This window comes from Thamnophis sirtalis, unplaced genomic scaffold (genome assembly GCF_051295495.1).
Source record: "Thamnophis sirtalis isolate CommonGarterSnake01/CBP01778 unplaced genomic scaffold, rThaSir2_p1.2 scaffold_9, whole genome shotgun sequence".
NCBI classification, from domain to species: domain Eukaryota; kingdom Metazoa; phylum Chordata; class Lepidosauria; order Squamata; family Natricidae; genus Thamnophis; species Thamnophis sirtalis.
This window is the reverse complement of record NW_028261389.1, coordinates 30,501,723-30,515,646: the sequence shown is the minus strand read 5'-3', so window position 1 is coordinate 30,515,646 and position 13,924 is coordinate 30,501,723. Positions and strand designations below refer to the sequence as shown.

The 13,924-nt window shown below is 40.5% G+C and overlaps 1 protein-coding gene across 4 annotated transcripts in view; it reads right to left on the bottom strand.

Moving 5' to 3' along the window:
• Nucleotides 1–3,041: 3,041 nt before the first annotated feature.
• The window catches only part of MGAT3 (beta-1,4-mannosyl-glycoprotein 4-beta-N-acetylglucosaminyltransferase), a 55,587-nt gene continuing 44,704 nt past the window's right edge, over nt 3,042–13,924 (bottom strand). For all 4 annotated transcript variants that reach the window (XM_014074545.2, XM_087723201.1, XM_014074546.2 and 1 more), the window contains exon 2: nt 3,042–9,401. In XM_014074545.2, the coding sequence (XP_013930020.2) occupies nt 7,895–9,400 (1,506 nt within the window). In that variant the 5' untranslated portion in view covers nt 9,401 and the 3' untranslated portion in view covers nt 3,042–7,894. The remainder of the gene's footprint in view (nt 9,402–13,924) is intronic.

Below are 13,924 nucleotides of genomic sequence, written 5' to 3'. Positions count from 1 at the left end.
GATGAGGCACATAGCACCGGTGAGCCAATCCCCCTGCATATTCTCTCCAAAAAATCCAACCCATTTTCACCAGAGATGGAGGGCAAAACTCACGTTCTTATAATGCAGGACCCTATTCCCTGTTCTGACTGCTACCTAAGGTACGTTGGAGAGGGGGGGATAAATGGTTCAAGCCCCAGCCATTCCTCAATCATGCTATCTCATAACGTGCCTCCAGCCCTCACTATCCTTTTTCCAACTTCTAGGCAGCTGCACTAGGTCAACCAGGCAATGGATGAGCTTTCACCAGGGCTCCTCAAACTACGGCCTGGCGGCTGGATACGGCCCACTGAAGCCATTAATTTGGCCTGTGAAGTACCACAAGACTGCCCACCCACATCGCCCCATCTACCCACCTGCCCCCACCTATCTTCTGGAGGCCAAGGAGGCCAAAAATGGGATGCATGGAGGCCTCAGGAGGCCAAAAACAGGCCAGTTTTTGGGTGGCAGAGTAGTTCTGGAGGTCGAGGCCAAAAATGGGCCCGTTTTTGTCCTCCCCAGCCTCCAGAGGGGGGGGAGGGGGAGAGATAGAGAGATGTACACACACACCGAGGCAGCCACATCCCTTCCCTAACCTGCTTTCCACCCCCAGGAGCATAACAAATTAAAGTTTAATTTGTGTGCATTGTTTAATGGACTGCTAAATTGGCCATGCTCACCCAGTCACATGACTACCTAGGCACATCTACCCAGTCACATGACCACCTAGCCACACCCACTCAGTTACATGACCACCTAGCCACACCCACCCAGCAAGTCTGTCCCCCCCCCCAACAGTCTGTGGGACCGTGAATTGGTTCCATTTAAAAAGTTTGAGGACCCCTGGCTTTCATAAAGACCACCAGTGAACTCCTCCTGATGTTGCTTGGTAGTGCCACCATGCTTTATCCTCAGTCTTTCATAAACCTGGGGGCCAGCTGAGACCATATATCTTGTTCAACCACCGGACAAAATTGGGAGCAGATGACACTAAGCTGGACACTGAGACCAGAATACAGCTCCAGGTAGTTTCACAGATATTTGTTTTAAATGAGAAAGCACTAAGCAGTTCAGAGAATGAGTTGGAAGAACATGACGGGTTTTTTTCCCTGTGACAAGTCCTGAGCATCTTATAATATGGAATGTGGACCAAAGCTTACATTATTTGTTTGCTTCTTTGTTTATTCTCCATTAACTGAAGACACTAAATTATATTGTTATTTTAAATGATCCAATAATCTTTCCCTGCCAACATTTGGAAAACTTGATACAGTACGAGTGCAAATGAGTGAATGATAAAGCTGATCTTTGTTGACAAATTGAATTTTCTGTACAGTCTGAAATAGATATCTTTATCAGAAGGACTCATTGTGGGTGTGTTTGTTCATCTTCACTTTATAAAATAGAAAGCCAAAATCTATATTAACTGCTCTAATGATTGAGGGGCTGGAGAAATGTTTATAAATGATAATGCCAACTATCACGGGTTAATCTCTCTTCTAATCTCGAATTGCAAACAAAATATCTGAAGTAGATCCATGATTTATAATGCTTAAGCTTCCAATGAATAACTGTTCACCGGTTAAATTATGTGGAATTCCATTTTAATACCTTGGAAATACATTTCACAATGGATGTATAAAAGATTTCAAGCTTGGAACAGATATTCTGAGCATGTGGAGGTTGGAACGGAATCATGTTCAAACTGCTTTGTCCTTATCTTTGAATGAAATGCACTGTTTTGTCGCAAACCTGAATCAAACAGCCATTTTGAACAGTATTGTTTCAAGTATTCTAAGAGGCTCTTTGTTTTTACAAGGACATTGCAGCGTGATTCTATCTCTACTGCTTGGACAAAAATAGGTAAGGAAATGGAGCAAGGGAAAAATAGCATTTACATAAACACATGCTCAAAGTAGATGCTGCTGTTAGCCCCCAGCCATCAACTTGTTTGTATGTTAAACAAATCTCAAGCCAATAAACAGTAAATACATATATATTTGCTCCTCTTCATGTTCAGGGCTCAGTTGAATGAAGCATGGTATAGATTGTTCCTTGCTAGGCTTCTATAGCTCTTTCTGTGGGCAAGGTGGGAAAATGTACTTAAACAATCTTATATGAATTTTTAAAAACTTTCCACAAACTTTTGTCTTGAAAAATCATTCCCTTGGGTATTTTTTTACGTAAAGAAGGCAATCGTTCCTAGGTGAAAAATAAAGTAGAAACAACCTTTTTCCCCCCAGTCCCATTGTTCCCTAGAGTAGGACATGGAACATAGAGATGATTCAATTGGAAAACAATTGACATGGAATGTTCCAATGGGACACTAGGTCAGTGTTTCTCAACCTTGGCAACTTGAAGATGTCTGGACTTCAATTCCCAGAATTCCCCAGCCAGCATTCACTGGCTGGGGAATTCTGGGAGTTGAAGTCCAGACATCTTCAAGTTGCCAAGGTTGAGAAACACTGCTCTAGGTAAAGTAGTAGTGCTTCTTCCACCTTTGAAGCACAAAAATCAGTGTAAAATGACCTCCCAGTGACTTTTTCCACTCTGTCCATAACTTTATTTGTAATGGGAAAAAACTTTGTCAATTTACATCAATATCCAGCTCACATCCTTTCTAAATTATCTTGATCATTATGAATTAATAGCAATATTAAGCAATGTAATTATAATATTTAATATAATATTTCTGCATTCTTCTGTGCCTGAATTATAAACTCTAATGCTAACTGAAGCCTTTTTCAGAATCCAGTGAGCACGAAGTTAGTTCATATTCTTACATTATTATGCAGTTTGTTTAAAAAACCAGGATAGATGGCTGAATCAAGCTGTCACAACTGTGAGAGAAAGTGGTTACATAGTCTACACCCCATTAAAAAGAACACAAATATTTTAACACTGCATACTTTTCCATATATGTATGTGTGTTTATTCAGAGCTGAAAGAAACAGGCTCTCTTACCCTCTTCCTTGAACGTCTTCCTGTTCCAGTTCGAAATAAAAACAAGCACACGTCCCAGGTTCCCTTTCATTGTGTAATTTGTTTTATTTTTTTCCTTTAAACATCCCTTTAAGGGTGAAATGAAATCCAACCATTTACAGAGAAAATGATTTCAGTATGTACACACTGATTTACCCTTACAAAATTATTAATATAGGTATTATAAATTAGACTTCAGAGGACTTCTACGTATTTGGTGAGTCCCACATAAACCTTAGCCAACACGGGCCACGAAAGCTATTTCAGTTTGCTAGTATAAGATATCCCACATCCTTTCCTTGAGAAACAGAAGTCCTATTTTCAGGACTTCTCTCTGTGGTAATTATACAGGACAGTGGTGCATCCTTGTTGCCAAACTTTCTTTTTAAGCCAATGTACCAAGCCTAGTAACTTCAGTGGTGGTGTAACACAATGACCTCTATGTCCTAATACTATTAAGGCCTCTATTTCCTCCTATACCCACACAACTAGACTTACCAGCAACATATTTTCCCTTTTAAAGTTTCTCCAAAGGTGGAAAAGCACCTTGGGAGTAGACATAAACGAAGGCGAGAGCAGTCCCTTTCTTTATTAGAGCAGGTAGCTTTTAATGGACTTATCAGACATAATATCTTCTTGTCCCTTAAAATCTATGCCAGAATGTAAGTATAGGTCAGACAGCCATCCCTTTTGAAACTAGAGGTAAAAAAGAGAAAAACATAGTGACTGGCCAGGAGCAAGCAATGAATCGCTATCAATACCAATTCAGTTTCAAGGTCTGTTTGGCTGCAGTTTTTAAAAATTACAACACTTATGAATGATTCAGAATCTCCTTGAACAGTAGGCCTGCTAAAGAAAATATAATGAGCTTCCTGTTTTTGTAATACAGATATTGGAAGATAATAAGGAGATAAATAGTAAGAGAAAGAGGGAAAGTAAGAAAAGAACCCCACAGAGAATCAAATGATGAACATATACAATCCTTTAGTTAATGCCAGATATCTTACTTAACTAGAAAAGGTTTTCTTAACTTGGTATTTTCCTAGATATTGAGATGGCAATTGCATTAATATTCAGCCACCATAGACTTTGCTTAAGCTGATTTGACTTCCCTTCTAAGAGCAGGTTGCGGAAAGCTAAAATAAGATGTGCCAGAATTGTAGTGAAGATTTACAAAAAAAAAAGAGAATTAGAACAAATGGACAAAGGCGGTAGCATAACTCCAGAAGTCTCCTAAGTTGCTGCCTGTATTGTATAAGAGATTAAAAGATAATAAGATAAGAATAAATTAAAGCCATGATTAGCCTAGTTCATATAAGAAGCAAATAATAGAACAGTTCCTGGCTTCTGCTATGGTAAAAGCTGCAGAAAATGGACTACAACACAGAGCACATCCCAACTGCAGATACCAAATGAGCACATCATAGAAGCTGATAAGATTTTTAAAAAATCTTCTCTCTCCTTATGTGCTTCTCTATATTGAGAGAAATTCATGTTTTATAAAGAAGGTCATTGAATTCCCCCACTTGCAATTAAAGAGAGGCATAGCCTAGGATGAATATTATCGCCTGGTTTGATCAGGCTGTAAGTTTGGAAAAAGGAGTACCGTAGAATGTTGTAGGAGTAAGGCGTTCTCTGAACACTATACAAATGAGAAGCTAAGGTCCAAAAGCAGACTGCAAAGTAGGCACCACTTATCAACTACTCAGTATGGCTGCCATTGACTGTGGCAATTATGCTTAAACTCATCTACAGATTTGTTTGGAACAGTACAGTAGAATAGGGTGGGGTAAAGGCTGTAAAGAAAATATATATTTTTGATCAACAACCGCTAAGAGACATTATCCTATTAGCTCCAGTTATTCATGATGGCTGAGAAGGAAAAAAAAGGAAGAGAAGAGCCATTTCCTAAAACTAAGTCTCCCATACCCCCACAACAGATGCTCAAATGATTGTTATTAGTGCAAAGTTCCTTACAGTCTGCTCTATGAAACTGAATGCTAGTAGCTATATAATAAATAAATAGGTGGTTCATATACTAGAATTGTTTCAGGCTACCCTGTGCAAAAGTTTGTTGTTACTATTATTAAAGCAAAGGTTTTACTGTAAATTCTCCTTTTCTCTCCTATTAGAGGTCAGTTTCAAGTTTCACTTTGATGCAATTGGAGGAGGAGACCAGAACAAAGAGTCCTTTCAGCGTCCCAAAGAAATTTAGTGTTAACTTATCCATTTAGAATGGGATCTGTTCCTTGGAAACAACAGTGGAAGGGAAAGAAAATAAATGGGAAAAAGAGATGTGGGAAAGAAAAAGGTGGTTAAAAAATTGTAGAAGGATGAAAGAAGAACTCAGAAACATTTTGGCTGCATTTTGATGACAGATAGACCCAAGAATTTGTGTTAATGGGTGAATTAAGAATTCATGGGCAATAATTGTAAAAGTCAATCACAGTCACACATACAAAATGTAGGTGGTAAATTATATGTGTATCACAAATCAATGTTGACTGAGCTGAAGGGAAGGGTGCATTTTTCTAGGAAACTCCACAGTAATAGTATAGAAAAACATATCTTGTCTTTTTAAGTAAAGTTGACTTGAACCCAATGGTCAGATATGCTTCCAGTTCATGTCTCACTGAGTTCATGTCTTCCCTTGTTACAGTAGTTTGGAAGGACCTTCTCCATTTGCTTTGTTCCTATCAATACTGAAGAAGCATCTCCCAATTACTGCTTTTTAATGGAATTATAAACACTACAAACTATAGCCTCTAGAGTAGCCTTCCCCAGCTTTCCAAATGTGACGTCCAACATATTTAGAGAGCACTGCACTGGAAAGAATTGGCCCTAAACTAAAGTGGACAACTTGCAATCTTTCTGATGTTGGATATCCACTCCTGTCACTTCGTATAACTGAGACATGATAGACCTCCTGGTGGTTGAAGTTTAATTAGAACTAGAGAGCAATGGAGTTGTGGCCTAGATTCTCATTTCGTCACAAGGATGAAGGCAAAACACTCCCTGCATCTGCAGTTAAGAAACACTAAGAAAACTTATGTTTCACTACCTTCAGTTCCTCACTAGTGGTTCTTTTGCAATTGCTACACATTTGCTTTAGCATAGCCACAAGACCCTTGAAATACTCTTCTCTGGTCTCCTTTGACATGACAAATCTTTCTCACAATATAAGGCATGTGTATCTTCTCTGGCTCAGTTTAATTTTACGATAGAGCAAGTAACAACATCTAGAGAGGGAAAGCTTAATATAATATTGACTCCATCCTTATGCTGATCACAAGATAAAAAGTAGTACAGCTCTCTTCTTGATAACGACAGATTTTAAGCAAGCTCAGGGCTCTTTTGTACTTATCATAAAATAATTTATTTTTAAACTGTTGATGAATTCAGTCAAGCAACAGAATATTATTTTGCTGGTAAAGGAGCCACGCTTGAAGCACAAACTAAAAAAATCTATTGGAGAAGAGTCTGTATTTAGATATTCACCACATAAAGAAAGTTAAGAGGATGAATTGGCAGAGTATACTGCCCAGGCAAAATGTGCAAAAGACAAATCACATACAACATGACTTGCAGTCTCTAGAAAGGTGGGACTTCAGTTATTGTAAAGGCAGAAAAGAGTGTGAAATGCTGGGTGGATCAAACAAGGAAAGAGGTATGTGACAGAATAACACATTATGACAAAGAAACTCTTGTTGAACTCTTCCTCATTGCTTCATATATTTTCCTAGCAGCTAGCAAAATGTAAATCTTGACTTGTTTTTCATCCTTTCTTAGGGCCACAGACACATAAGTGATGGGGTGGCGGCAATGATATATTTCATTGAAAGCTGCAAAAAAAAAAGGAACATAGAAATGCTTGGCATTCAGAATATAATTGTTGGCTTCTCATTTCATTTCCATAAGACACCCTCCTTTCCCGTCTCTGCCTTTGCAAACCAAATGATTGGTATTTGTATAGCAACAATATTCCCTTGTCCTCAAAATGATGGCATCATAGAGCCAAGTACCTTTGCACTTCTTCTGTTTCAGAAGTAGAAAGACGGGCACTGGAGCTGACCTCTCCTTTCCTCTGAAGCATTAGACACACCCTGTTTTAGTTGAAAATGTAAACATCACATTGTGTTGCTGAAGAAGAGGGAAGTGTATCTGTGATAGCTATACTCTTTTCAAATCTCTGGGCTTCAGGTTGTGCTGTCATCTTATTCTTATATTAAAGGTTAGCTATCCAAATATATATCCAAAACCAGACAGCTTTTCAACCTTCATACCCTGCCAGTTTGTAAAGTTTCCCTGAATGTCCATAATCATGAGATGGAAAGCAGAATTCTTTGGTGCTACTATGCTTCCAGTTTGTGTGTGCTCCCATCTTTATATCCTCATATAACAGACTCACATGGCAAAATATAAAATTCCTAGATGAGCTCAATGTCCATTTTCACTGACAAAATCTCTCTAAGTGGCCATATATTAGGAAAGCAGAACAGCCATTGATGCCAAAGTACTTAGGAGAAACTGGGTTTTAAAAATGGAATTGAATGTTATCCTTAGCTATACTACAAAGGCTGTAGGGGCTTTGGCAGACTCATACCCTCACACCTCCACTGCATGCTCCCCAGATCCCATGCTTCCTGCATCAGATTTTTCTTCAATCCTACAAAAAGCTAGTTCCTGGGGACAGGAATGTTCCTAGTTATTAACCTAACTAGGAGTCCCTTCCACACACACACATACCCTAAGTCTCTTGTCTGCAATGGGACTGACAGGTTAGAGAGAATGTACAAATCCCAGCAGAATGGGGCAGGGGGGGGAAACAAAAGACACAGTCTGACTTTCCCTTTTTTCCCAAAAGATCCTGTTTTCTCATGCAAGCCCACTCCCCTCACCCTGTTCCCTTTGCCTTCTGATAGGGATTTTCCAACAAGTAACAAAACCGTTGATAATTCTTCAAAAGGTATTTGGGGGCATACATTTGTTCTTTGGGGTCTGCAGGTGGATACTCCTGGGTGGTACCATCAAACCACCCACCAGTCCGAATTAACTCCCGAATATAGTTAAGGTCTCGCTTGTCCTCATAGTCACCCCAACGGGGAAAGTCCCCATTCTGAGCTGAAACCAGTTTAAAATAAATTCCTTCAGGTGTAAAACACCAAGAGCAATGCCAGCCAGCAAAGTGGAGTGGACTGCCCAGTGACCACTGTACTAGGATGTGACCTGTGCTGTTTTCATACTGCCGAAAGCCTGACATGGTATAATATTCTCTCCGACGGAGGCGAATTCCATCAGTGGCATAAACAGCCTGGAGCATTCCAACTGTACAACCAGAAACCACTTCTAGAGTGCCAGGCTGCTTCCAGAAAAATCCATAGAGAGATTTGCGCATGTGGAAGGCAAAAGGCTCTGTCCAACCATCATAGAGTTTGAGGAAAAGCACACCATCACGGGCTGGGATTTCATCCGCATCGTCAATAATGAAAACATCATCAGGGCGCAAATTGCGGAAGCGAGAGATGCCATCTCGAGTTAGGAAAGTACGCAGATAATCATCAGCAATCCAGCCATCCTGACGGCCACCAGGGGGGAAGTGATCCAGGAAGACATAGAGCACCTTGTGGCGGATGTAATCAAAGGAGCCATTGAGTAACATCTCACGGAACTTGAGAGGGCGTGGTTCACCATATGCTGTGAAGTTTGATTCACAAACCACAAAGGCATCCACCACATCACCTAGTTCATGGAAACGCACATCCAAGAGGTCAAATTCATGATTCACATTGATGGCATTAATGACTCTCCTGGGCACCTCTCGTGGTGTCAGGCGGTCTTTTGTGGGGAGATTTGAATACTGAACCACAGTGGGAACACCACAGCTGGGTCCGTGCCAACCTGTCAGGCACATGCACTCCACCCATTTACGTCGTTTTGTCCCACTGGCACTCAGAGGTTTACGGCCTGAGCGCCCCGATATAACTCCCTCTATCTTCTCCTCTGGACGTCCTGCTAGTGGCTTTTCCAATATCTTAGTCCCTGGCTTGAAGCAAACACCACCAGCTTTGGTGCGTACAAAGTATTCAGTGGTGTCTTCAGGCAGCACAAACTCAGCTTTGTGAAGCTCCTCACCATCTTTGCTTGGAGAGAGAGGCTGAAGCAGTGGTGAGTGGGAATATAATGGGGTACGGAGAATTTCTGGACCCCCAGAGTCAGGGCTAGCCTGAGGTGTGACCGGTACATTGTTCCAGAATAAGTTAGAGACGAGGTTGGGGCTAAGCGATGCCAGCTCCCTGGGGAATGTGACATAGGAGAGGGCCTTCAAGAAATGAAGGAAGGAGATGAGGCAGAGACCAGCCATGCACAGAGTCAAAAAGAGCTTGTGGCGTCTCATCTTCATCCTGTGATGGAGAGAAAGGGAAGAGAGGGAACATTTGGTCATTTTTTTCACTAGCTTGCAAGAAAGCTTAAACATTTTCAAATTTCTCTTTTCCCACTACAACAATCACTGACATAGGACACTAGCAAAAGTGCTTTAGAAAGATTACATAAATAATAGAGGAAAATAAAATCAGTGCAATGTATATAAAAATGACTTTGCCAGATATAGGATAGAGCTACTTGGAGAAGACCAATGTTAATATAGGAAATGTAAGCAAATGTACGCAATCTACAAAATAGGATGAAACCAATGCAAACCTAATTCTGCCATGCTATTTAGCCTACTGTGACTTCAGTCACTGACCCTTGGTGTCCTAGACAAAATTGTGGTTGCAAATTGACTAGTAGGTCTTCTCAGGTCTTACTACTCTTGTGTGGAACTTTGTATTAATTATGACTTTCATGTAATTTATTTTCAAAATGTCAGTTGCATTAGGAGTTTTGCTCTGAATGATGGCCTGTAAAAGCACTAAAGAAAATGAACTAAGCAGTTAAATTACACTTAGAGGTAGCTCTGCTACTATTTTGACATAACTGTATAAAAGCACTTTAAGTCAAGCAAAAATGACAATATTCATTTAAGATAGCTGAAGTTATGTTAGCTGAAATCCTAAAATTCTACATCTTGGCTTTTCATCAACCTAAAAGAGCTGACACGAGGTGTCCAGTTATTCTCCACAATGGCAACCCTAAGGTTAAGGTTGGAGAGAATGATTGGCTCACCAAGTTTCCTATATAGTTTTCTTATTCCCAAAAGGAAGAAAATTTTAGAGATGGCAAGGAAGTCATTGTCTTTTATGGACACTATGAGAAGTAATCTCAGTCCAACCACATTAATTGGTTAGATTTTTTTTATTTAGTTGCTGATGCTTCTATTAATGCAGGGTTAAGAAGGTACTGGCCCACAAGGTGTTTTCATATATAAAGCCCTGCATTTTTGACTCTGCTACGGTTTCACAATATTAGGAAGTGTATGGATTCCCTTATACTGAACAAATATGTTTAATTTAATTAGAATGCTGTTTGGGATTTTTTTTTCCCTTTCCGTCTGCGAGCAAAATGAAATTTTAAATTATGGGAGAAGGTATTGCTTTATATGTTGGAAGAGAAATGAAGAAGTAATGCAGATGAAAATATAAATAGTCTTGTGGTTATTAAGACACTTTTTGTCTGACTTCAAGATAACAAGAAAAATTCATAAAAAAGCGAAACAGTTTCAGATGTCCTCATAAATGCCTATTTACAGGACTCTAAGCCAGGTGCAAATTGAAAAGACAAGTCATATCGATATATCACTTACAATGAAAAGACAAAAAGAATTTGCATGTCTGTGGAGATTCTCAGTCATCCAATTTCAATTTCAATTTCAATTTAATAAAATTTGTATGCTGCCCACTCCCTTGGGACTCTGGGCGGCTTATAGACAGATAAAAAAAGCATTTAAAAATTTAAAAGTAAAAAATACAATTGTTAAAATTACACAACATCCATTCAGTCTAAGTGGGGCTGGACATTGATCAACAGCCCCAGGCCTGCCAGAACAGCCAGGTCTTAGTGGCTTTACGGAAGGCCGGGAGAGTGGTAAGGGTCCAGATCTCTATGGGTAGATCATTCTACAGGGTCTGCGCAGCTACAGAGAAGGCCCTCTGCCGGGGGGCTGCCAGCCGGCATTGTCCGGTCAACAGCACCCGGAGGAGGCCCAACCTGTGAGATCTTGTTGATCGTTGGGAGGTATGTGGCAGGAGGCAGTCTCTCAGGGACCAAGGTCCTAAACCATGTAGGGCTTTAAAAGTAACGACTAGCACCTTGAAGCGCGTTCGGAGACCAATAGGGAGCCAGTGCAGCTCGCGGAGGATGGGTGTAACATGGGTGTATCTAGGTACACCCAGTATCGCTCGCGCTGCTGCATTCTGGACCAACTGCAGTCTTCGAACACTCTTCAGGGGCAGCCCCATGTAGAGCGTGTTACAGTAATCCAGTCTTGAGGTGATGAGGGCATGAGTGACCATTCAAAGTGCCTCCCGGTCCAGATAGGGCCGCAACTGGTGCACCAGGCGAACCTGGGTGGAAGCCCCCCTGGTCACGGCCAACAGATGTTACTCTAACGTCAGCTGTGGGTCCAGGAGGACACCCAAATTGCGGGCCCTCTCTGAGGGGTGTATAATTTCACCCCCCAAACTAAGAGTGGAATGTCTGGACTATCCTTGGGAGGCAACATCAATAGCCACTCGGTCTTGTCTGGATTGAGTGCAAGCTTGTTTGCTCCCATCCAGACCCTAACAGACCCTAACAGCCTCCAGGCACTGGCACATCACTTCCACTGCTTCGCTGAGTTGGCACGGGGAGGACAGATACAATTGAGTATCGTCCGCATACTGATGATATTTGATCCCGTGCCGGTGTATGATCTCACCCAGTGGCTTCATGTAGATATTAAATAGGAGGGGGGACAGGACCGAACCCTGCGGCACCCCATATTTGAGGGGCCTAGGGGTCGATCTCTGTCCTCCAACCAACATCGACCGTAAGACAGTGCCTCCCACTCCCACCTCCCGTAACCGCTGCAGAAGGATACCATGGTCAATGGTATCGAAGGCGGCTGAGAGCTCAAGAAGCACTAGGATAGAGGAATGTCCTCTATCCCTGGCCCGTCAGAGATCATCAATCAGCACGACTGAAAGGGATCCAGATAATCTGCTTCATCCAAGGTTCATCGGAGTTGAAAGGCCACCACCTTCTCAACAACCTTCCCTACTAACGGGAGGTTGGAGACTGGACGATAGTTGTTTAAGATGGCTGGATCCAGATCATGGTTGTCCCAAAGGTGCTTTTTCAAGAGGCAACTGGACTTTCTGTATTTTTTTTTCTTTGAAGAAGATTCTTGGATGAGAAGCAAATGTCTTCAAAGGGGAAAAAACAGCAAGTCCAGTTGCCTCTTGAAAAAGCACTTTTTGAGGATCTGACGTCATGACGACACAACATGCGATCTTGGAGCTCCGAGATCGCAGTCGACACTTTTGGCGCTGGATGGTCCATCTGGACCTAAACCGTCGCGAAGAGAAGGTGACAGGGAAGAGTACATCTTGCTGATCTCAGGGACATCGCAAAGACCCTGATTGATCCAAGAGAAGCTCTTCTAGCTGGCAACAAAAAGCACAGCCTCAAGCTGCTGAAGTCGAGATAGCTCCGCAATGGGAGAAAAGGAGAAAGAGAAAGTGTGTCCATCTGGTGAGGAAATCTTATTTTTATAAAAGACTGCCCAAAAAAGATTCAAGTTAAATTAAATTGGTAAAGAAAAGGAAATAAGTAGCGGAATTAAGTATTATTGGACAATGTGTTATCTTTTTTTTTCTATCGATGGAAGTTTTGTGAACATTTTTTACTTTTTAAAGTGAAAGTTTTGGATTTTCTTCTTCTATTTCTTTTTTTATCTATGGATTAAATTTTTTCCTTTACTTCTACAATACTGGTTCTTTTTATTTGGTTTCATTTAAGAACTTTATTTCTTCTAAGCCTGAAACATAAAAAAGATTTAAAAGGTATATAAAGAGGGTAGTAATCTTAGAGGGAAAAGAAGTTACACTGCCACTTGGGGGTTGGAGGTTGAGACCTGGAAACATTGCTTTTTCTTTTTTCCCTTTGATCATTTTGACCTTGCACTTCAAAGGCTTCAGCTTGTTTATAAAGAAGAGCATGGACTGTTTACGCAAGTGCTCTCTGGATGCTTGTTGCTAGCTGGAAAGAAGTGATAACAAAGATTTGTTTTTAAACTAGAGTGGCAGTGTTTATTAATTGGAAGGATGACACGACTCCAAAAAGTAACAATAAAATTACAATATATTATGTCTGGAATTCAAAAATTATTAGAAACAACAAAGAGAATTGAGAAGAGATTGGAAAATATTGAAAATATAAACTTTAATGTGGCAAAACCTGATGGAAAAATGGAAGATACTCAGCAAATAGAAGACATTCAGCAAATGGAAAAAGTGGAGGCTGGAGTCCTAAAAATCCAGGGAGAAAATGAACAAAGAGGCAAGATAACCATGGATATTGACAGTGAACTGAGTGTGGTTGGAGATGGAAAGGGTGGAACAAGGAAAGGGAATATAGATGGAAAGGTGCTTTACTACAGATTTCAAGGTATAGAAGAAGAAAAAAAAGAAGACTGGATGGACTTAAGGAGAGAAATTTTGACAAAAACACTACTGATAACCAAAGATAAACTGATTAAGGAGCTGATGAAGGGTTTCGAGATTTTACAAGATATGTAATAAGCAATAAGCTGCGAAGAGAAGTCCAAACAAATTCGATTAAGGAAATAACCAGAAGACCTATTCCATAAATGGCAAAAGAAATAGGACTACACTATTACTGGAAAGACACAGGTTGAGATATGAAAATTAATAATAAAACACTAGTTAAATTTTGTTAAAATTAGAGCATTAAGTTAAAAATGTAGTGTTAATGGATAAAGTTAGAT